Here is a 24309-nt window from a genome sequence, read left to right as displayed (position 1 = left end):
ATTGTTAAAATTGCATCCATCTGAAATAGATTTCGTCCAATGGCAACGATCATTTATTAGCATCTCCCGTGATATCCTAGCGCAAGTCGCCTCCCTATCGCGAGGCAATCTGGATCTTTCGAATTTGGATTACGAGCTGTGCCTCGAGCTGGGGCGATCTCGTCGCATGTACTCGTATCCGGCGCGCTCAAAACCATCGTGATCCTCTTGTTGGAATACCTCGAACTCGCCAGACTACACTGATCGTGCTTTGTCAGCTGGATCGGCGTCTGAGGCATTAATACGTATCCCCGGTATATACACCCCCGCCCTCATCCACTTCGGGAGAACAAGCAATCGCCGACCCCGCGTATCCACGACCTCGACGCAGGGTTCCATACCACGGGCGCGCGATTCTAGCTGCCATTAATATCGAATTCTTCGGCGCAATTTACGAGGGAACGCCGCGAATTCGGAGGGGGGGGGGGGGGTCGTTTAATCCGAGGCCAAATCTTCGCACGAAAGCCACGCCGTGGCGCGTACGTATCGCGGAATGTTTTCTAACCCTGTGAATCCTTTCAAGGAACATTGCGTCTCATTATTCAGCCGAGAATCTTCGCGAGTATTCGCTGAAAGGCTATTAGGAAGCCGCGGTTGTAAATACAACGAAATACCGTGCTGCTTTGCGTCGTTTGACGTGACTCTTGATTATCGCTTCGGTAATGACATTAACGAGTATCACAATTGCAAATTACTAGAAATGTGCTAATTAGAAAACAATATTATCTTACAAAAAAATTAGAGTTAGTGAAATACAGTAAAAAGAAGCTGCAGCGTCGAGCGGATAAAGATCGCGACGTTTAATTAAATTTAAGGGGTGCACTGAGGAAAAAGTCCTTGCAAAATTTACTTGTGGCATATAATGTTTATTTCACTGAGATAAACATTATTTTATAATTATTTCAGTGAAACAAACATAATTATTCCAGTGAAATAAACATTATATGCCACAAATAAATTTTCAAAGACTTTTTCTCTCGGTGTGCGATACGCGTGTCCAGAAAATAACAAATTTCGAGTTTTGAGAGGTAAAGAATGTGCAATTCCCGTGGAAAAATGTTCGCAGAATAGTTCAATTCGCCATCAATCTCGCGATAGTAGAATAGTCGTAATGAACATTGCCGGGGAAGTAATTCTCAACGCGCGTATCCAGCGAGCTAGCCGTCCCACTAAAGAGCGCAAATAAATTTTCTCGCAAGAAATACGGTCCTGGAAACCCGATGTTCCGTCTAACTACAGTGCGGTGAGAGTAAAAATAGCCGCTTTATTGTTGCGAATTAGGCGTGATAAATTGAAACGCGGTACCATCGAAATTTTTCCAAGCCCGAGATATTTCTAAGACGTGTGCCGGGAATAGGCGAGAGAAGAAAAAAATATACGAGGACGCTTTCCATCATTAGAAAATTACCGTTGTACTAACGGGAACTCCTACCGCGGCGATATTTTACACCTCTGCGGGAACAGACGGCTTTAGGGGACGATAAAAAGTTTTCGTGAAAGAGCTTGACGCTTTTTATGGTTTCACCGGCGATATATCTTCGAGAATATAACGTTGTAACTCGATCGAATCTGGAGAAGTCGTGGCTTCTTACGGTTCCTAATTAATGGCCGGGAGAGCCATCGGGAGCAGCGCGGGAAAGAAAGGTTCCAGCAACGGTTGAATGCATAATTTTTTTTTTCAGCGGTAAACGCCGGCATTATTTCCTAGGGCCGGCGAGAAAGGTTCGCGGGGGAGCGGAAAGACGGGAGGAGGCGAGGCGAGGCACAGACAACGAGAGAGATCGCGGAGGTGCGGGAATACTCTGGGGTTAGTTCCAAGCGATTTGGCTCTCATGCGATTTAACACGAGAACTATTATAACTCGATATAGATATAACGCGGTTGGTGCATCCCGCCTCTCGTTCGTTGCATAATCGCCCGCGCGTGCGCGCGCTCCAATGTGTGCACGCGCGCTCGCGCTCGCGGCGCACATTATCGGCCGTGCTCGTCTCTGCGGTGCCATCGCATTATTATGTGCCACGATTACGACTATAGTTAGCGTGCCATTGTAGTTTAAGCCTTGGAGAACGGTACGCGCGCGCGCGCGCGCGAGCGCGAGCCTTCTCCAAGCTCGCGAGCTTAGACGTTCTTGCGCTTCGCCAACGTGATGTACGTAGACTCGAGCATATCGTGCGTCAAGAATATCGTACAGGTATTACTTATTCTATACCCCCGTCCCTCTCTCTCTCAGTGCTTTCGTCTCGATTAACATATATGAAGTGACCCAAACCAACTCGACGAACTAGTTTGCGAAAGACGTTCACGAAGTGAACTGCGTATTTCCATCAAACTCCTGCGACGTGCAAAGTCAAAGACATAAAATCCCGCTTATAAGACACAAAGTTCCTTTATGATATACGCTTCGCGAATCCTCGCTTCCTTTTCATTTTCTCCTCCGTTCGCGCAACAGCTACGGTCTAAGCGGCGCACGGACTGCAATTCGATCAGGTTCAGGATCAATTCGTGTAACACTGCATGTAAAGTTGCACGGTGAGTTTTTCGTTTAAGACCAAAGTCAAACTGAATTGAATCGCACTGAACAGACTCGTGCCTTAACGCGGCGCACGGGAGTCGTATACGGAAATGGGGGGGTCGTCGTCGTTTTCGGAACTCCTTGAACTCGCTTTCTCTCATAGCGTACCGTATCGTGACCCGCGACTAGAGCTTCGTTCTACCCTCCCCCCCCCTGCCCCTCGCGCCACCGCTGTGCCGTAATAATTATTTAATGGCGGCAAAGTAGGCGAATGAAATTAACAAACTATTGGAAGTAATTAGATCCTCGCCGAAGCAAATTAAATGGCTTGCGCCCAACGAGCTATTTAAATGATTATCTCCCGCCTTTATCGTTAGCACCATTCCGAGCAAACCCGTTCTATCCTTCCGTGCCTCCCACGGCAAAACCCCGACTTAGCTACGACCGGCATCCACAGTAGTGGGAGAACCGAAGCTAATTATTCCGACAACTATTCCGAAGTTTACGGCTGTCGATCGGAACGTCTTAGCGCGCGAAACGAAATGTACGGCCGAGAATACCCGCGAGTTTCTCTGCCGTTCCTCTCCGCTTCTCCGCTTTCTTTTTCTTCTACTACCACCATCGCTACTGCTGCCGCTGCTCTCTGCTACCGCTATTTCTTCGCGCGCGAGCGTGCCCGGGAATACCAATTGAAACGCGGCACGAAAGTCCTGCCAGAACTCGAAAGTCCACGCGTATCGTGGAAACGAATTCCCTCGTATTTTACTCCTTCGGGAGAAAAGAACCGGCGATGACAGTTTAAGCGAGGCGCACCAAATCGGCCCAGATTGAAAGAAACTCCCGGCGATAATTAAGCGTATTTGCGTAGAGATCGGTTTGCCTTTAATCTGAGACGCGATTCTCGTACAACAACGGACGGAACGGACAACCGTTGTTCGGGTCTGATGTTTAAAGAGAAGCCCGGCTCGATGTGCGGCTACCCGAAACGGATAGACGACACGTTAACGTACAAAGCCGCACGAAATCAGTCGCGAGGCTACGCGCTAACGAAATTTTAATCACGAGCCACCGCCGGACTCTAGTCCCGGCAAAGCTCTTCGGCGAGAACATACGTGACCGTTGTCCTGACGGAAATAATACAAAACAAGCGGAATTGACTGCCGGAGCAGCGGGGATCTTGCGCTGTTCTGACTCGGCGTGTCACAATCAGAATACGGCTCCGCGAGGGGAAGATCAAAGCGGCTCAGGGGCGCGCGATGTGTGTACGTTGCTGGATCAACGGCACCAAGTGGCCCCGCGTGTGTGACTAACATAATCAAGCCGCGCGAGACATCAGAGCGAGCACGAATTAGCGGTATAACTTCGTCGTAGACCGTCACGGCGTGTGACGGTGGTGAAAAATGCGTGTGCACGACGTCGCGAAACGCAACGATCGCACCGGAGGCTGTAATTAACGCGGTTACAATTGGAAAGATTATGCGCGCTAGGTCGACGGGAAAATTTCCGATGGCCGCGCCGCACCGAGCACGTAGATACGCGCGTGGATATATTTTCAAAGCGCTTATCTAGGCGAGGCGGTTGCGCCATTTCTTTACAATGGTGGGCGTCACAATGGATGACAGTTTAAACAGTCGATTTCGTGATTTACGTCAATCAGAGATCGACACGCGGATGATACCGCAATGTTTAGCGCCAGAGGGGGCGATCCGATTCATGTGGTAGAGTTTAGTATATGACTCGTATTTGTATCTCTGTCCGCGAGCATAATGATTAGACCATCACGGTTGAATAACAGGCTATTGCGATCCGGCAATAACAAAGGGATAGCATAATCGACCAATTTTAATGCCCTTCCACCGTAGCGCCCGCCCGCGTATTGACCGACGCTTTGACCGTACTCTACTTTTACAACGATAAAGCATTATTGATTGCAATCGGGCTCACTGTGTTTCGATAGCCGTAAAAATATTATGGCTCATAGAATACTCAGCGTCGATAATGTAACGCTGATGCACTATTTATTATACGGTAACTTCACGCTGCTCTGCTCCGACAGAGTAGAGTGGAAATTTATTATGTTGCGGCAATAATCCTTTGAAAAGGTTTAGCAGAGACACAATGGATTTAGTAATAATAATAACGTAAATACGATATAATTAACAATTCAGTATAATAACAATGACGTTACGGAGTGCGAGTATTTTGAATAATTAATAATCGATTTCGGTTGATTTCTCTAAATAGAAATAATTTAAGAACGCCAAGATTTCTTCTAATTGGAACGACCCCCTTTGAAACGTCGATCCCTTGATCGCCGTTCGAGAACGACACGTCGGCTCGTTCTATCCACCAGATATGGTTAATAACACATGGTTGATTCGTAATAATTGCAAATTTAAAGCTTTGTAAATGTTGCACGAGTGCCTTTGCGAGTGTTCGCAATCACGTTTGGCCGCTCGACCCTAATTCGGAAGCGTACAGAAACCGTGGGCAGAAGCATGGAAAACGAGAGAAGTTTCGTCGACAACCCTCGGAGAATGTACCCTACAAAGCGGCAGACGTGGCGAGAGAGAGAGAGAGAGAGAGAGAGAGCAGGGCGATGGAAGGGAGTCGGCAGGCCGCACCAGAGGAGGGCAGGAAATTACGTCTCCGGACGTCCGTTCGTTCGGCTTCAGAGCGCTACAGCACAGGTCTTGAGAGAAACCGACGGCTCCTTCGGAAGGCGAGTGCAAACGCGGGGGAAAAGGCCGACAGGGCACGAGCAGAGGTCAGGAAAGGGCAGCCGAGAGTGCCGTAAGAAAGGCCGTGGCCCGTCCATGACCGGGGAGTAAGACTAAAAGAATACTGGCAGGCGTGCGCGCGCGCGGAGGAGAGCGGGATTGGTCGCAGTGGATATACCCGGCATTCGTCTTTATCTAAGTGTACTTTAGGAATGCAACCGGTGTAACGAACACGGACACGTATTCGCTGACGCTTTAAACTCGCATTCGGGCCGAGCAATCACGTTCGAAACGCTTACCCCCTTGCAGCCCGGCTGACCCCGTATCGCGCCTGCACCGTACGCGCGCGAATACTATGACGTTTATCGCGCTCTGTTGAAGCGGAGATCACTGTTTCTTCGCGAAGAGTAAACGATCCTTGATTGTACGGCACGCTTCGAGTACGTTCCGCCTATCTCAGCGCTAATACGTTTCTGTGATTGCGGTGCCTTCGAGTAGGCGCTGCATCGCGAAACGTTCGCTCCTCGGTCTATATAATGACAGGCAAAGTAAACCTCATCGGTTTCGAGTACTCATTTACCGCAAACTATCCTAGTCTGAATTAGTTTCGAGTCACCCTCGAGCGTCTTTCCTACATAAGATAGTCGCTATAATTACCTCGGCTATGGCGGCGGATGACGGCTAGGTTGACATTTCTTGATGTACGTACTCCTCGGACGAATATCCTTATCGTTCGCTCCGAGGGACGGGAATAAATATAACGATATCGCGTTCTCACCGATCCCTCATAACGCATGTCTCGGATTACAATGCAGGTGGTAAACTGGATCACGAGGTCATTCGATCAAAACGGTCGAACCCGCGTGACCTTATTAAGTCACTCTTCACGCTGTTTTCTCGGCTCATGACGACGGAACGAAACTAAAAAAATGTTCGCGTACCATACACGTTAGCCTATGTACGTAAACTGATACGACAATGGAAGTATGTGGAGACGACTCGTCAGAGAAATTTGTTTCACGATCTTTCACTCTTCCCTATTGCCAATTAAAACATGATAATTCGACTGAATGAGAATTTATCGAGCAATCATATACACATGTATATGATTATATTCGCTGATTAATCTCCTGGACATTAGACAATTGTGAAATTTTTCTTCATTGTGGCGAGAATTGCAGTCGCTTTAATTCCGTTTTGCAGCACTTAAAAAGGATTGAGGAAATCTAGGCAAATAAAATCTGCAAGTTTCGATATCGACTCCTTTTCGCGCGTCGCATAGTGAAAGCTTTTCTGTTATTTCAGCGATAACGTCGCGGAACGAGAGCAATCGCGAATCACTAATATTTATATGATCTGACTGAATTAAAAATAGATGTCCCACAATCGTAACCGTGGGACTACTATGCGCATCTGACGCCGCCATTTTCAGAATCCAGAAGCAGATACGAATGTTGAAACAGACCTCTCGTGTGAAAAGACCGAGGAGAAACACAAAACAAAACGAGATGTGAAAGCAGAAAATAAAAGAGAGAAAGTAACATACTATAATCGCATTTCAACTTGTTGAAAGTTTCCACATTTCCGTATGTAACAACAGCCATGATTTGCTCGGTTTACTGACATTACCGGTCATTATTCCGTGGATAATTGCGCTGACAACTTCAAAATTCATCTCACGCACGGTACATGAGCTCTCCAATAAGTTCCACACCACATTGGACTCGCCTGCAGTATGTATTTGTCTCTAACGCTTATTTTTCATATTTCAACATCTTGGACAATCTGTTAACAGTATATGGAGCAACAAATTCCTTCCTTAATATCGTACGAAGCATTCGGCGTTTCTCTTACGTACTGCAATGCGAGCACAGCATCTCGACATCCACCACCGGGTGAGATCGTTATTTGTCATTTCAAGCGACATTTGTTTGTTACAATGATTATTTTGTATAACTCAAGCTTCCGCTCTTAATTTATATTTATATGAATTATTAACGTTGTGATGTAAGTAATTATTTGATAAGAATCACATTAGCTGATCGAAACGTTTGACCATTATGAGTGTTTTTATACATTACATTAAACTTTTGTATTCCGCATCTAACATCCTGCGTCGGCTCTTACTGCCTTCCCGTTGCTTTCTATTTTATAGTTTCCATATTTATTGATAGTAATACTCTCGAGTGAAAACAAGTATGGTAAACAAAAAGAAATAAGACTGCCACGAGGAGACAGAGCCACATATTTGTTTGGTAGAAAACTGTATAAAGGGCTCTCTTATCATTTCTAATATTATATCTCTCCTTTGTAAAAGATGACATATTTCGGATAGATAAGCAAACTGAATCGTCGTTACGAAATAATGTTATTTCAGCCGAAGCAATGTAGTTTTAAACTAGATATCGGCCCCATTGGAATATCCGCTCGTATCATTCTCGTTACTCCGTCTTTGCGTCGAGAAGTAATAACTAGAAGTGGGCAAATCTCGAAAAGCTCCGAGAGCCCGCGTGGCTAAATTGAACGGGAGGACGGGAGGTGAGAATCGAGGTAAAATTGACTCGCTACCTCTCGAGAATGACCGGATCGATTAGACTTGGTCGAGACGACGACGACGGGAACGTCGAGACGACGACAGCTCCGGGAACATCTGTGGTTCGACGTTCTTTTATGATTCGTCGAACAAGAGAACAAAGACGGAAGAACGAGCCGATTGGACATGCCGTTGGAAAATCTTACTCGTAACTTCTTGCGGAAAAAAGCCCCGTACCAGAAAACCCGTTGTACACGATCGACGTTTAGCTTAAACGCTCCTGTCCCGGATAAAGAGACCATATCTATCGCATTAATTAAAGTTCCTGGTCGGAATTGCGCGCGTAAATAAAATATCAATTAACGCGCAAACGTCATGGTAATGAAACGTGCGTCGGATTAACGCGATATTTCTCGCAACTGAGCACGGGTTCTCGAAATACATGGATATGATGATCCATTAGTCCTATAAAGCGGGGCGCGCGTAATTATTATCCAGCGCAAGCTGTTTATTGGTGTCTCTCTTTGCCACAGCTTTCGCTACCTGACGGTTAAATTCTAGAACGACGGCGCATTCAGTATCGCGGACAAAAGCATCACATCTGAAAACGTGAAGCACTCACCTTGGGTTGCCACGAAGAGCAGCGTGGTGCAGAGCGTTGAAGCCATTGTTGTTGGTGAGGGTGATGTCTGCGGCGTGGTCCAACAACAGAGCCAACATGTCATCCCGTTTCTTAGAGATCGCGTCGTGAAGGGGTGTGTCGCCTTCGGAGTCCTGCAAGCAAGAAAATATTCTCCCGTATTACGTATATTCCATTTTCCGATAATTAAAGTGCACGAAAATAAAACGCGCTAAAAACCGATAAAGTATCCCGAGATATGTAAAACAACGGAGAATTTTTATCACCGTAACACGAGCTTATAAATATTGTCGAACAAATTGAAGAATTATGAATTTTTATTTATTCATTTAAAATACTGCAATTTGCAAAGCAGTTTAAAATACTTTCCATTCGCGCTATACGTCAGTTGTATAATATGCTCGTACGTCCAATTCTATACGTGTTCCGATAATCTCTCCCTCTCTGTTCCGCTAGTGTCGTTAATCTTTCCAGGATTGTAAGTCGTTTTTAACCCGAAAGAATTCAAAGACAGGATCACCGTAGATAACGAGTGGAGCCGTACTGTTCACCTGGATTCTACAGAACTGGATCAATGCTTCGGCCAGTTTTGGCTCCGGCGGTTACGATTCGGACGATACCTATGAGCTCCAGTTGGCGATAAAACGTACGGAAACAGGGGCCATCCATTAATGCCGAACAACGCGGTACGAACTCGTCGCTAGCAAACAAATGGATGAACGAACGAACGAACGAACGAATGAACGAATGGACGAACGAACGAGTGAGCATAGGGATAAACACTACAACGATGGGCCGGTGTAACGCGTGCAGTTTGCAGACAATGCAAGTATTTGCGTTTGAAAACACGCGTGATAAGAATGATGGACTTTAGAATGGTTGCCACAAAAGCTTTTAACAAGCGCTTGAAAAAAATAATTCTAGATATTCTTTTCGCTGTTACCGACATTCTCTCGTTTCGAATAACAAATAAGGTGCATAAATATCTCCCATTCAGTTCGACTAATGAATCTACTAGAGTCCCCCTCGGGGAAAGATAATTTCACGTATACTCTATGCCGCCGATGGCCATCAACCGACAATAATTCACGCGATGAAAAGGCGATATCGGTGAAGTACCGCTTTTACGATAAATCGAAAACGACGGAGCGTAAAATAGCATCTGCGACAAGCTCATGACGACGCTCGCATTCCGGCGCAAAAACTAGGAGGAGCGAAAAGCTAGAGCGCGCTTTCGCGGCATCAGCCGCTGCCGGCTGCGTAAATAATAGGGCATCAGGCACAGATACTTTATGGGATCAGTTGGAAAAATCCTTTGTATAACTCCAATAACCGTGGAGGATAAATCTGCCGGCGCTGTCGAGAACCGCCGGCGCTATCTCGCGCTATAAATGCTGGCCATGTGTCACGCCACTAGGTGAGGGTGAAGGGGAGAAAGAGAGAGAGAGATAAAGAGGGACGGAGAGAGGTGCAAAGGTGGAAAGAGAGAAGAGAGGGCTGAAAATGGAGGCAAAGCGAAGAGGAAAGCGAGAGGTCGAGGGAAAATGCCCGTCGAGGCGAATGGGACTAGTTGGGGGCAAAGATCGTGCGACAGTCCCGGGACCCTGTCTTATTTACCTGATCGTAGAATCTCGCGCGCGTCCACCATTCTCGGTCTATCATTCTCACCAAGAAAGAGTAATGAGGAGAAATCGCGAGATGTAATTATTGTACGAATACGCAATTGAGCAAGCACTTTAACGAGCTGCAGCAGCTAAAAACCAAGTTACAATTTATAGAGTCGTCACGTTGCAGTAATCAATGATCGATGGATAACGACTGCTGCTACCCTACGATGACTGGTGGTGATTATCGACCGCACCCTTGATTTCTGAGGATTACAACGACTTAGCCGCGAACAAAGATTTGTACGAGGGAGACGAGAAAATAGTGGGTCCCTGGATGCGGACTTTCAATTTGCGACGCTGACGCGCGCTTTTCCGCCGACGTGGTCCTCTTCTCCCATTCAACGCCCCCGCAGTTCCTTTCCTTTCCTGGGAAAGAGTTTGCATTATAACCCCCTCCGTCCTTCCCCGGCCGTTCTCCTTCTTTATATCTCACCGCCGCCCACTCGTTTAAGTCCAACAAATGACATTCGATTCATACCACACGCGCCGCAGATAGCGTTCAAATAACTCGCGAAAAGTTTAATTTCGACATTTCTCTTCTTCCTTCGCGCCGCGAAACGACCGTTTCGCCGTCGCGATCCGCCGCCGCCGGCCATCCCCAGGCATCACGATCCCTTTCGAGACGCTCGATCATTCTTAACGCCGACAAATTGCCAGAGACTTGTCAAATGTAAGAAGTACAAATGGTCCGTACGCGGATTCTACCGCGTGTAACTTTGTCACACATCGTTTGTAGTTTGCTAGCTAACGCGGTTTAGAAATAAAAGAGCATTCGTGCGGCGCCAAGTGATGCTACTCGCTACCTAATAAATTGAGAACGACGAAGGTGCAGGCACATGCGGAAGACCAAATAAACGTTTACGGATATCCGTCCCGCGAAAGAGCGTGTTCCTCAAATTTACTCGGGCTAAAACAGATACCTGGGCGTCGGCGCCCGTTGCTATCGGTGACGCTATGTACAGATCAGGTAAACGAGCCGGCGAAATGAGAAAAGACAACAGCAACAACGCAGGGCGAGCAGCCTGGAAGTGTGGATGACAATCAGCGTCGGTGTCGAAGCCAGGACCGGAGGGGAAGCGGAGGGGGGAGACAAATCGACGACGGGGACGGGAAGTCGAAGCGAGTTGATTGCACCGCAAATATTGACATCGCTAATTCTTCCCCCCCAGCCCGTCGTTTGGCTCGTCGAAGACGACGAGCTAACTAATGAGAGCTTTAAGACATCAGCAAAACGTAAAGCAAACTCGGATTTCAAGTGCCGTCGTCACTCGAAATCGGAGGAGCAGTCATTCAACGTGACTGACGAATACAACGTGGTGAAGCAACTGCCGCATCCATTCTTACAGATATTCCAAGTGCCATCGCTTGCCAACAAATGTACGCCGGATTGACTAAATTGTTGTACAGCTCCTTAGAGTTACTGGCTTCCACCTATGTTTGTATTATCGTCGGCGAAATATTGTTCCAACACATTGCGCATAATTCGGTATTCCGGGCAATGATTACGCGCAGCTTGTTCGGTATTATCGATTCTCAGATAAAAGCAATCCATTCGAACAAATGTCAAACCGAATTTTAGTGTTTGACTATCCGCTCGAGCGAGCTTTTAGACCGCATCCTCGTCAAATCTAATGTAACTAGGAACGATCGCAAAGGCGAGTCCCGCAACGTGCACCGAGCTGAGCTTAACTCCTTTTTCACAACGACGATCGATGGCGATTTCGCTAAAACCGAAGGATGAAAAGGGGACGAAGGAAGGACACGAGTATAGAGAGAGATAAGGAGAGAGAAGAGCGACCCTTCCACCTCTGTTACTACCTCAGCCCCCGATTTCATCGACTTGGGAGAGGGAGGGCAAGGTGGAGTTCGAATCGCGACAGGAGTCTGGGAAGATAATGCAGACCGTGAGAAAACGGGACGGAGCACCCTCAAAGTCCGTACCCGCGCTTGATTGCAACCTTTCCCACCCAATGTTTCCACTTTTGAGAAGGAGGCCCGGGGATTCCTTTGGCCGATGCACCAACGAGACGAGATCGGGCAAAGGCGTCTCGCAAAGACAAGAACTGGTATGCGGGTCGTGTACGAACTCGAACGCCTACAGAGGTAGAGAAAGAGATGGGAGAAGGGGAGAAGAAGGCTGGTGGATTTCTCCGAGTAGATTGTAGGAAATGCAGAGGCTGCAAGATTCTCCAGTTGGCTGAATAAAAGTGGCAGGTGCTAAAAACAAGAGTTGTCTAACTCGTTACACTGATCGTGCCCGGACTTGTTATTCGGCTCTTAAATGTGCACGGAGGCGTTTGCGACGCCTTGTCCGTCAGCAAGCAGAGCACGCTAAATAAACCTAGACGCCTGTCAAAATATTCACGATATCAGCGCCTACACAAGTTCCTCGGGTAGCTTTCCTTATCTCCGCCAAGTCGGAGCGTCGCGATTGTGCTAATTGCCCCATCAAGCATATCTAGGTTGCTAAAACACAATGCAGAAACTCCAGATTTGATCGCGAAAATAAAACGGCGCGCCTTGCACGGCATTCGTCAACATTTAATTTCGACGAAGCTGCAACAATAGCTCGAAAACCATAAACTGTCCAAAATGGGAATAACTTATTTATATGGTATAATATTAGAATCACCCATAATTTCAAATCTTCGTTGCATTTCCATCGTTACGCTCGCCAAACGTTTCAAACACGCATAGCGATAGCGATGCGTCATGTAACGAGCGAATGACGTAGATGAGCTCGAATAGAAGGACTTATTAAAACGGCAATCATTGCGCGGTTCGCTAATTTTTGATCAATGATTTGTAATCACCGCGGTCGGAGATAATGTCGATTCGTAGCCGTGTTGCCGTGCGTGTCGACGGATTGTAATCATCGTACAGGAACGTCACGTTGATTTTGCGACGAGTGTATATGTGCGTACACGTACGCGCTGTCACGTATGGCTGACTAGTGGGCGCCTCTAACGACCCGGATCTACTTGGCAGCGTGAGGGTGAAGGCAACCCCGGACGCGGCACTCGTATACAGCCGCACGGTTGCATAATATTACGTTTATATCTGACATTCATCATTAGTGGCGGTAATTTATGTTGAGCGCGAATGGTCCCGCGCGCGAACGGGCTAATTAATATAAATTGCCGGCGCGAGGATTACGCGGAGCGGCGCTGCCGTGATGCCTGGCGATTCATTGTGCGTCGCGCGAATCGGCCGGCCGCCGATTAGACTGATAGATCGTCGCGACTAAAGAATTTCGAAATGCCGGCTGACACGCGCCGTATTAGAATTGTTTCTTCGATTCTGATCCCTTCCGAATCCGGGGATTCATACGTGCAATGGCGTACTGACCATGTGCGCTAATTTAAAATTATATTGGGGATCGATGACCCAGTTCTTTCGGAGTCGAGTCGCGCGACGCTTAATCCCGGACACGGCGCCGCCAAATGCAATTCTGCCGAATCGAAACATCCTGATGAGATCGTTTTTTCTGAGCACGTCGTGCGCGAGTTCGCCGCTCTGCACTTTATGACAGAGAGTCCGTAACTCGTCCTGCTTGCTGAATCGCCGCGGCAACGATACACCGGTATACAGCGATATATATAAAAAAAAGGAAAGAACGCGAAGGAAAATTGGACTCGAGAGAAAATATTGTACAGGCGAAAAAATTGTCAAATCGGTTCAAAATAAAACGACGGGGAATAAACAAAGATGAAAAAACATTTTTGCGTTGTCAAAAAGCTATCTTTTCAAATAAATGCGCTATTTCCTGCGGTTCACAATCATGCAGGCGCCAGAGAGGCACACAGGCGTTCCTCTACCTCGGGATCGCTCCCAATTTTTACACAGAAAAAAAAGAACGTTCTTTTGAAAATATGTTTAGTCTCAGCGTGAAAATCTTGAAACGAGATTATATTGCGTTAAAGAAAGAAGAACTTACTTGAATGAAGCAACTTTATATTATATAATTCAATCAAGACAAATATGTGCTTATTATTTACGAATAATTTTCTTGAACGGACAGGAAACAATATTGGATAGAAAATAGCAGATTTTCAAATCGAAGATGATAACGATTAAAATGGCTTTATTAGCAAAGTCATTGTATTCTTGAAGTGACAATTACAGTATTTAAATAAGACTGTAATATTGTTGGAATTGTAAGATTATTAAATGCTTCTAAGAAGATTATAGATTGTTACGTGTAGACAAAACAATGAACGCGTTTGAGTACATTAGAGTTGAAACATAGAAATCTCTTGAAGCTGCCAGTAACAGATAGCAATAATCAAGCTTTATAGTCGACATTAACCGGCCAGTGTTTTAATACAGAAAATTTATTGCGAAAAATATTACCTCAGCCAGGGTTCGAACCTGGACTTCCCTACTCCCTAGGCGGGAGTCTCACCAATTCGACCACTGAGGCATGCCTCAGTTAACGTCGACTAAACAGCTTGATTATTGTTATACAAGAGTTGAACTGACACTCTTTCTTTTTCTGTGTAGCGAGCGCGAGCTGATCGATGGCAAAAGTGTTTCGCAACGCTGACGCGCTGTCATTTTACGCCGAGAAAGAAGCGGCAAAAACGAAAGCTGCTTTCCTAATCGAGAAGTGCGCAATCTAAAATACTCAAGAGAATCAGAAAGTTATACCCTGTATAATTTTCTCCCGATGCCGACAAACAAACTTTTCCCGGTCTTTGTTACGCGGTCTCCCGCACACGGGGCAAAATTTAATTTAGCAAGGCGAGTGAAGAAAGGGTGGCGGAGACGCTAGCCGGGCGGAATAGTGGTGGTCACAACAATAACTTCGGAAAACCCTGTATCCGCACCCCGCCCGACCGTGACCACTCCTTGCTTATTGCTTTTAGTATTAACGCGCTCCTCGCTCCGCCGGTCTCCTCGCCGCGGGCTCGCTCTTTGTAGCGACAAAAGGCTCCCGACTATATTTCGTGGTCACGAGAACCATCATCTCCTCTCTTTCTCTCTGGCCACTCTCTCCTTTTTCGTACTCATAAAACGGGAGTCGTCATAGAGAGACGGACGACGTGTAACTTTATCGGAGACCGTTGCACCGATGTATGTCATGCGTTTCCGCGCCGGCGATCGGACAAATATGATCGTCCCCCTTTCTGGTATTTCATGCGCAAAATAAAGATCAATTAACGAGTAAGCTCGCAAAGGGTTAGGTTTCGCATTTTTTAGTTTGCAGTCGTTGTCGGAGACGATGAATATTTTAGCAAATGAAAGAATTTTTGCTAAAGATCATCGAGAGGTATCGAGGTAAAAACAAAATGTAAAACAAGACTTTTTCTTTCGCGACAGCACATACATCGAATTTATAGAACGCGTATAAGAAACGCTTTCTCGCGACACCTATTTTCAGCGCCGTCCCTTCAAACATTCGTATTGATGCCAAGTTCGAGTGATGGCATCATCCATCAAAGTATTGGTTTAGTCATGCTCTTGTCTCTGCGACACTACTCTGCGGCACCGTCGCGTTCTCTCTCGCGAATCAGAGGCAAACTTGTCATTGTGTCAACGTCGATCTGGCTATCAAAATATCATCGAGTATCGGTGCGTCGCCCAAAGCAGCAAGAACTGTCATCCATCAGAGAAAGCTTGCAACGTGCAGATGTCATCTCGCTTCGCTCTCGGCTACGTTTAATTGCGCAATGATCGATAGGCGACGCATCGCGACGTTCTATTGCCACGTATCCATTGCGTGCGATTAACAACGAGCGATAACTATTTTTCCTCTCATAATTCCAATTGATACGATATATACCGTATATAAATCGTATTCGTTATATATTGTAGGAAACTCACGAACAAATGTCGGATTATTTTCAACGAGACGAGGAGGTACATAAGTCGAAAGACGTTTGTCGATCGCTCGATTCCAAGCCGAGGTAATCCTCACCGAGGATGAAGAAAGACGGGCGATACCGCTGATAGTGCAATCGACGCTAGCGACCGGAAGTTTGTCCAAGATTCTCTGCGAAAGGGTCCCGCGAACGTCACCGGCAGTCCACCTCCGGTTGATTCGCGACGGCGCTGCCGGTAGTTTACGGTTTCCCGGGCGGGCCATAACTTCGGACCAGACAATTCATAAAGCGGGCGCGGCAAAAGGAAGAAAGTGGAAAGGCGAGTGGAAAGACATCTTCGGTCGGCGTGGGTGAGTGGGTGGCTGCTTGGGTAGAGTCGTCGTCGTCGTCGTCGTCGTCGTCGTTGTCGCCACCGCCACCGTTGCCGCCGTCGCCGTCACCACCAAAGTGCTCTCTAAATTATTCTCTCGAGCGTCACGAGTGGAGGGGTCTTGGAAAACGGTGCCCGACCTGGACCGGAGAAATAGAAGTGGTCGGTTTGTGGCGTAGGAGAGTAAAGGACGACAGGAGAGATAGAGTGAAAAGAAAAGACCAAGCATGACGGACACGGGAACTTCATTGCCTCTGGTGGTTTGCTTCGCTCTTCCTAAGACAGTGTTTACCGGTTTTAATTAATTTGAAACTGATGTCAAACTGATCCGAAAAATTGAGCAACAAAAATGACACGAACGTCAGAGTGAGCTAGACAAATATTTATATTAAATGAAAAATCTATTACTATCAACTGCATGCGAATTAGTTATGTTCCACTCATTATAATCTATAACGTCATTAATTACTTTCGCAGCGTAGCGCTAGTGTATCGCTATGTAATAACGTGAAGAAGATTTTATGTCAGAACTTTGAAAACACACACACGCGCGCGCGCGCGCGAACGTTCCATTCGAATTTTTGGGTGAGCGCTGAATCGTGAATATTTCGCCACATTAAACTTCTGAAAAATGTTACGGCGAACTATCGTAAATAATCCGCTGAAACCAGAACACCCCGGTTTACACGTTGCTCGTGCAGTTGCCGCGTATTCGAGATCTATTTCCCTGCCGCTAACTCGTATTCGTACTGCTTCTTGGTAACCGTCCAAACCATCGCAATTTACTTTTCGGAATAACGGGGGAATGTACCATCTAGCCTGGAAGAGATGCCGACAATTATACGATTAGACCTCCCCATTCACATACATTACTTTCGTCGCGCTAATAAAGTACGCTGACGCGATTTCGACTCGCGACATAAATTTTAGCTCTGCTATAAACGCCGAAACTTATAGTTTACCGCACCGCCTAGCGTGCCGCTGGGGCTCTAACTCAGCGTCAATTTTCACGAATACGTACGTAAATTCCGGCGAGTTCGCGTAAATCTCTAATTCTGGTCATACATCGGGGATCGAACAATACACGCGAGACCCCGATGCTCACGCGAGAAGGATTTTCGAGCGCCGGGAAGGCGCCGCGTTATTCCCAGACTGGCTAAGAAGCGAGGCTTACCGGCTCGTTTCTACCTTGAGTCTATCCGGCATCGGCCAGACGAGGACATTCTCACCACGCGACGCAAACGAAGGAAAAGGAAGCCTCGGCGCGGACGGAAAGCTCGCGAAGCGACTGGTAGGATGAGCGCGAGATTAAAGTATTTGCGACTGCAAGAACAACGTGACCCAACTGTTAACCGTCGGCCACGCCTGCTGTGTTCTGTATCTTCCTACAACGTTTCCGCCGTTCGATATATAGGCATGACATAAATATAAGTGTCTAGTTCGTTTCGAACAATCGATAAAAACATCGCCGTTGAGTTTTTATTCTCGCTCGTCAGGACTCGACCGTTGTTTGTCGTAAATTTTAATTACATTAGTCCCTGAGAAAGTACAACCGATCGTTGCTCCCTTTTCGAAAATTGCGTCGCAAAGTTCTCATCAGCCGAAAGTGGGCGAGCTAAAGTAACACCTTGACAACTAAGTTTATATGTTTGCAAACTCCGCCGTTCAAAGTAGGACGAGCTCCCTCGCAATCTACGTTTCGGCAGCTAATTCCAAAATTACTTTAGAGAGTCGAGAGAATCGGGATAAGAAACGCGGGCTGATGCTTACGAGAATTACCGCTAGTTCGGTCTAATGGCAAGAACCAACAAGAGTATCGCGCGACTCCGGAGACGTGGTATCAACAAGGAAAACCGGGTCGCGCGATCTGCTTCTTACGTAAGGAAACAAACTCGTCACGGCGCCGTAAGGGATGGACGGCCCCTGGTCCCAAGTCGCTTCTCATCAACGAACCACGGACCGCCGTTCCCTCTCGCGATGCACGGCTTGTACAAATAATCGCGCGAATAATGGCTTGCGGGAAATTTCAAGCGGATACACATAATTCGGACAAGCAGGTAAGTGATAGCTCATAGACACGTAACGCAGCCGCGTTTCATCCTTCTAATTATGGAGTCTGCGCCGCGCCACGAAGCGCATCGCGCCCGCGTCCGCCCTTAACCGGCGATGCACGTTAATCCCGTTACTTCCGCGGTCTTAGCTTCGTAATCCACGGCTCCTGATTTATGCGGCAGATACTGCAGAGATAACTCGACGGGCGAGAGGGCGGCGGGTCACACAGCTAGAATTACTCCCGGAGTAAACTATCGTATCTTGGAGAACGCTGGAAACGCTCGCGTCACGTACGAACAAAGCTAAAGTCGGGATGCAATTGACCTCGTTTCCAGACCGTAAAAAGGTACCTTAACCCTAACGCTTCTTATATTACGAATTCCAGCGCCGTAACGTCTCTCGAGAAGTTGAAATCCTGCGAACACGCCACACTGTTACCGATATCGGTCGACAAAAATGATAAAATTCCATATACCTTCCCGACCCGTTCACGACACAACAGCGCGCTGTCCAATCGCGTAATCGGGAAATCTGGCAAGATCTTCGCAAAAGAGAAGATAAATTCGCGTAACTTTAAGAACGCAGCGCACCGAATGGCGGCCAGTTAAGCATTAATGGCTTCGAAAATCAGCCACGCTCTATTTCTAAGTTCTCGGCGATTATAGACAGTCTCATTCCGACTAACGACCCGTAAAATCTAATCCTCTCCGATGGGACAGTCCGAAAAGGGTCGAGAGTTCATTTCAAACTCACCCCAGGTGCAGCTTTCGGTCTCGATCTCCCGGCTACCGGATCGGTCGGCGGCGAGGAGCCGGAGCGGGCGGGCGATTAGACATTCTTGCTGGTGTACGGGAATAAAATAAAATTGGGAAAAGGTGCCGAGGGGCATGAGGAGAGTGTGTACCGTACCGATTGAGACCGGAGCCAGGAGCTCGGCCCGCCTCGCTGTGTTCGCTATGTTTATGGCGGCAGTTACTGCCCGTAAAGTAGCACCTAACTGGACCCACTCGCACACAATCCCGCCTCCTTGTACGCACACGTAAAGTTCTACACGAGCTGCGCGCGTCGTCCTTTCTCATCCCCCCATAAAGGTCCCTAGTTCAATCACCCTCTCGCCGCGTAGCGGCTCTCCGCGTCGACCTTTTATGCGTCGCTACATCCCGACCGACACTCGACGATCTACGAGGCAAAAAGGAACCGGCGTCGATTGCTCGCGCAACAGCCGACCGAATTATTTACCTTATTACGCCAACGTTTTAATTTATGCGTCGAAATATCGCGGAAATCGGACCCGCGGCTCCGGCGCCGGCAGAGATCCGCGGCAGCTCCGGCCGACGGAAGTGTCGCGGCGCGTGTGTACAGCGACACTTGTTATTCGCGGGACAAAAAGAACGGGGCGCGATTAATTAAAGTTTAAAATTGGCCACTTACAACGCGCGTAGCGCATGTTCGGAATAACATAATTTCGAGCGAGACAAATCCTCGCGTGTACGCTACAATAATTCATATCCGCAATTGATCCATTAATAATAAATGATATTGAATAACGCACAGTGCAATTACATTTGCACGGTGATCAATATTCCAAACGTATCTAAATTTATTGCAATTCAACGGTCTGTATTCATCTATCTCGGCCGTTTAATACCACGTTTCCGATTAAGTTGATTTGTTATCGCGAGATTAGATTTCAAACGAATACAACGTTATAGCAGCGCGCGCAAACGCGAGTCCCTGCCGAAAAGTCGAATTATATCTGGCAAAATGCCGAGCCGGTTAGGTCGGCAGAATGGGCGATGCTTCGGACGGCTGGACAGCGGCGGTGACAAATTATAATATGTATAAAACAATAGAGGATCGTAACAATCGACCCCGCGTCCCCGCCTACGTGCTACGCGAACATTATGCAACGTCCACTAGGTAATAAAATAATATACGCTTCGCGCGTAGCCCCCGCTCATAAAGGCTACCCATGAATATTTCATACTGCTTAATTCCACGGGTGTTATAATCGCCGCGGGATGTAGATGCCCAACCGACCATTGCTCAAAAGTAATCTGCCGGATTCACGCAAACCGCTTACCGACAAATTTTCGCGCCTGGGAAAGATGTTTACGATCTAATTAACAATTAATCCGCTTGATCGAGTGCAATAGTAAACTGTCACCTCCCCTCTCGTTTCTTCGCGCCGATAGCGCCCGGGGTGCGTGTCGCGTCGGGTTAAAAATGAGTACAATGATGCGCGATACAACTGATTAATTCCTCGCGAACATTGCATAAATCGTCACATTTCGCGAGCGAGTCCATTTGGGAAATCATACTTGGGCCGAGTGTCCCTTCGCGGATGCCAATAACCAAAATAATACACAATACATCAGAGCCCCGCAGCGGAGATGTTCCACGGTGACATGTTTATGGCTGTCAATGCGGCGTTCCGTCCCCGTGAGCCGCGAAGCGGGGGTCACGTCGGCAGTGTCTGATTTACAGTCCTGGTACATGACGTTGCCTCAACTATTGCCTCAAAAACCGCAGATATCTGTCGCCGGCGCGTGAGCGCGTCGCGTTATGCAAATTACCATAAGCGCGCGTGAAACCAGGCGGTCGTTAGTGTCGCCGAAGAATTCGGAGCTCAACGGTGGGCAACGCGCGGGCGTAAAACAACTTCCATGCTTCAACCGCGTCGATTTTACTTTCGGATGCCGGACCGGATGTTGGCACCTGTCAAATACTTGCCGCGTTGAACGGAGCACGTGCGTGGCGGGTCGTCGGAACGCACGGCGACAATAATGGCGAGCGCCTTGGCGAAGCTCTTTAGTCTCTCTTCTCGAGCACACATCGGCGCCCCGTCCCGCCACTTGTCAAACGCATGTATGCGACGCGTACTGCGCGCGAAATGGAGCAGCCCCGGAGTTACCGTCGTGCCTATATTAAACCGGTACGTGAGCTGTATATGTTGCGACGACGGTACTCGGGGGCGTTTGAGCGTCGCGGGACGAATATCAGGATAGCCGGCGTATCCGCAGCCGGAGAGAGATCCCCCGAAAAGGGACCAAGTGAGGGACGAAGGGTCCAGGAGGGGCAGCGGCGGCTGCGACGAAGAAGGACGATCGCGAATGTACGGAATTACAAGACACGCGAGACCATCGCCATCCCCGGATTCATCTCGCCCCGTACTCGGCAGCGATAACACGGCCAACCTAAAGGCACGTGTGGGATTTATCATCCTTGCAGTCTCTCTGACTTATATGCATCGTGAGAATATCTCATCGCTCTGCAACCATAACCGAAACTGACAATGTATCATAGAGGGATAAGAAACGGAGAATATTCTGCCGTTTCCGCCGGTCCTCGATAACTGGGAAAATTTGTTCTCCGTTTACCGTGGGCGATTCTCCAAAAAGTACATTACGTTATTAAAGGGCGCGCGAAAGTATCGCGAAAGCTGGGGATTTGACCTATTTTAATCTATTTTTACAGTCGAGATAAAAGTGACCCGCGGCAAAAAGATAACGAATGTAAAATATTTATCAATTTGCATGACATAACTGGAACCGCCGAATATAGCCGCCGCCTGTGTATCCCCCGACAAATCTATCGTAAAAAATATGCCGAAGAACATTCACGGTACGTTCCGTCGTTCGGCTTGTATAAGTTCCATTTCCCTCGGTATTTCCTACGTGCAACGAATAAATCATCCTCCGGAGAGTCTTCCATCTGCATGAAATAGTGCTCTCCCGCGAAAAATGCCTTGTTGGCTTTCTCCGTAAAGTCGACGGCCATTCCTTCGATCAAAGTAACGTCTTTACGTGATCGAAGGCACATTCGTCGTCCCTCCGTATTTTTAGAAGCTGAGCTCATTCGAGCGCGAATATAAAATGTAAAACTAAAATGAATCGCATGCCGCCGTCGCGAATACATATTTATTGCAGATAATAACCAACTGCAGAGCGAGCTCTGTGTCGTAATGGTATGCCTTGTGCGGCCCGTAACGTTAATCATTTCGATTATCTATCCAGCTCGCGGCCACGAAGAAGACCGTAAAGACCAGCTCATAGAAATCGGAGTTTCCCCAAAAGATAACCTGGCGCATTAAATTGCAGGTGAGTCGTTTCGACGAGCACACCTAGTGGCATACGTAATTCTAGTTGCCCACCTCCTACGCCGTCGTAGCTGCTTTCTGTGCGGAACACGATAGCAGCACGTGCGCCCGAACTCCGTAACCCTACTCCATATCGTGCGGCTCGGCGGATTTCAAAAAGGCTCGTTACGTCGGATGTCGCGCTTTGGAGGATACCTGTCTATACATACATATCCCGCGGGTCTTATCAAAATCAGTACACCGAGGAAAGCTTCTCGTCTCCGAAGTGCCGCGCAAAATCATCGGAATGCCGAGGGGGATAATGTATGGTTTCGTCGACACGTCGTATAGTTGCGGATTTATCATATTCGCCAACTGAAATCACCGTGCGTTATCGCTGCGAAAGCGCATCTGCGCCAAGGGCGTTTCGCGCCCCGTGCAAAATAAAGATAGCCGCATTTCCGACGTTAGACACCGTAAAGTTGTCTCGGCCGTGCGTTATGCCGGCCAAATGGTCTCGGACGGTCTAGGAACCGCCGTGGCCGTTACCATTTGCATGGAATTCCGAAGCGACCCGGGCAAGTCGTTTCCATGCAAGTCGGTAAGTAACACCGTACGACATCGAGAGGATCCCTGTCGAAAGACTCGGGTTTAAGCGAAGAGAGAGAGAGGGGGGGAGGGCGAGAAAGAGGAGGGAGAGAGAGAGAGAGAGAGCACTCAGTAGGAAGGGGTGGAAAACCTATCGTGGAAGGTGGATCGAGTTATTCGATGGTTCCGCGCGGAAATGATTCGCCGCATTATCGTCCCATTTGCGTAATCTAGTGTGAACGTTTAAATCCACTCACCACCTCGCCGTCGTCTCCGCCGCCGCCAACGACGAGGCGTCAGGCTGTAACGAGCGCTGGTTCGACGAATATCTCGAGGCTTCCGTGCTTTATAGCACGGAAGATTTCTACCGATCTTCCATCACGTCGGCAGTTTCGGCACGTAGATTCGGTGACGGTATACGCGCACATGCAACGCGATAAAGGTCTCGACGCCGAGGGATCCTCTCGTTGTTGAGAGTACAAGGTAAACGAAAGAAATTTGGTTTAATTTTCAAACTGTCCCATTGCAGAGGCAACAACGTCGTAGGAAAGAGTTGGCAGACGGCCCAGCTGCGTTTCTCGCAAATCGATAACTTCCGCCCGTGTTCTCGCCCGTGTATAATTGTGGAAATAATTAGTCACACCTTTGACCATTCTGAAATCAGTTCAACTTTGTCGCACCTTGTGGTTATACAGTCGGGAGCATAGCCGCCGTTTCGTTCGCACGACAGAATCCGCTTGACCTAACCGACGTATTACAGGCCGTGGACGTGGGGCGTGGACGCTACCAGCATGCAACGTTTATTCCTCGCATGTAGGACTTATATACATCTCTCCAGTTGGCTTCTCCAACCCCTGTATTTCCATCCCGCCCACCCTCCCTCGGCCAAGCCCGTAGCAAGTCTGTGGTTATAACGAGCGAGACGCGCCGCAGCTACCAACTAGACGAGTCTATAGCTGCTAGTCCCGACTGCCACTAGCCCTACCTACGACTATGGTTTAGTAGTGCAGGCACGCTCTCCGCACCGGTGCTCAACCTACATTAATCTCCCGCTGCGCCATCGAGAAAATAATAGAAAGTGAATCGCGAACCGCCAACCGACCGCGTATCGCGAAAACTGCGGTTTGCCTAACTACTCTACCGGCTCGATTATTGGAATTAAAATTAAAACACCGGGCGAAGGGTCGCGCGGTGAGGTCTAGACTGACCGATGCTTTTTCACCGCTTTGTTTATACCATTCGTATTCATTTTTACAAAATAAATTATAAAATTCGAATCGTGAAA

The 24309-nt window shown here is 47.8% G+C and overlaps 1 protein-coding gene across 2 annotated transcripts in view; it reads right to left on the bottom strand.

The window, feature by feature from the left end:
• LOC105566151 (E3 ubiquitin-protein ligase MIB1) overlaps positions 1-24309 on the bottom strand; it is a 412872-nt gene that overhangs the window by 357721 nt on the left and 30842 nt on the right. For both annotated transcript variants that reach the window (XM_012019926.1, XM_012019925.1), the window contains exon 9: positions 8427-8578. In XM_012019926.1, coding sequence (XP_011875316.1) covers positions 8427-8578 — 152 coding nt within the window. The remainder of the gene's footprint in view (positions 1-8426; positions 8579-24309) is intronic.

Source organism: Vollenhovia emeryi, unplaced genomic scaffold, assembly GCF_000949405.1.
Source record: "Vollenhovia emeryi isolate VEMERY1.0 unplaced genomic scaffold, V.emery_V1.0 DF939146.1, whole genome shotgun sequence".
NCBI classification, from domain to species: domain Eukaryota; kingdom Metazoa; phylum Arthropoda; class Insecta; order Hymenoptera; family Formicidae; genus Vollenhovia; species Vollenhovia emeryi.
This window is presented reverse-complemented; position numbering and strand designations above follow the sequence as displayed.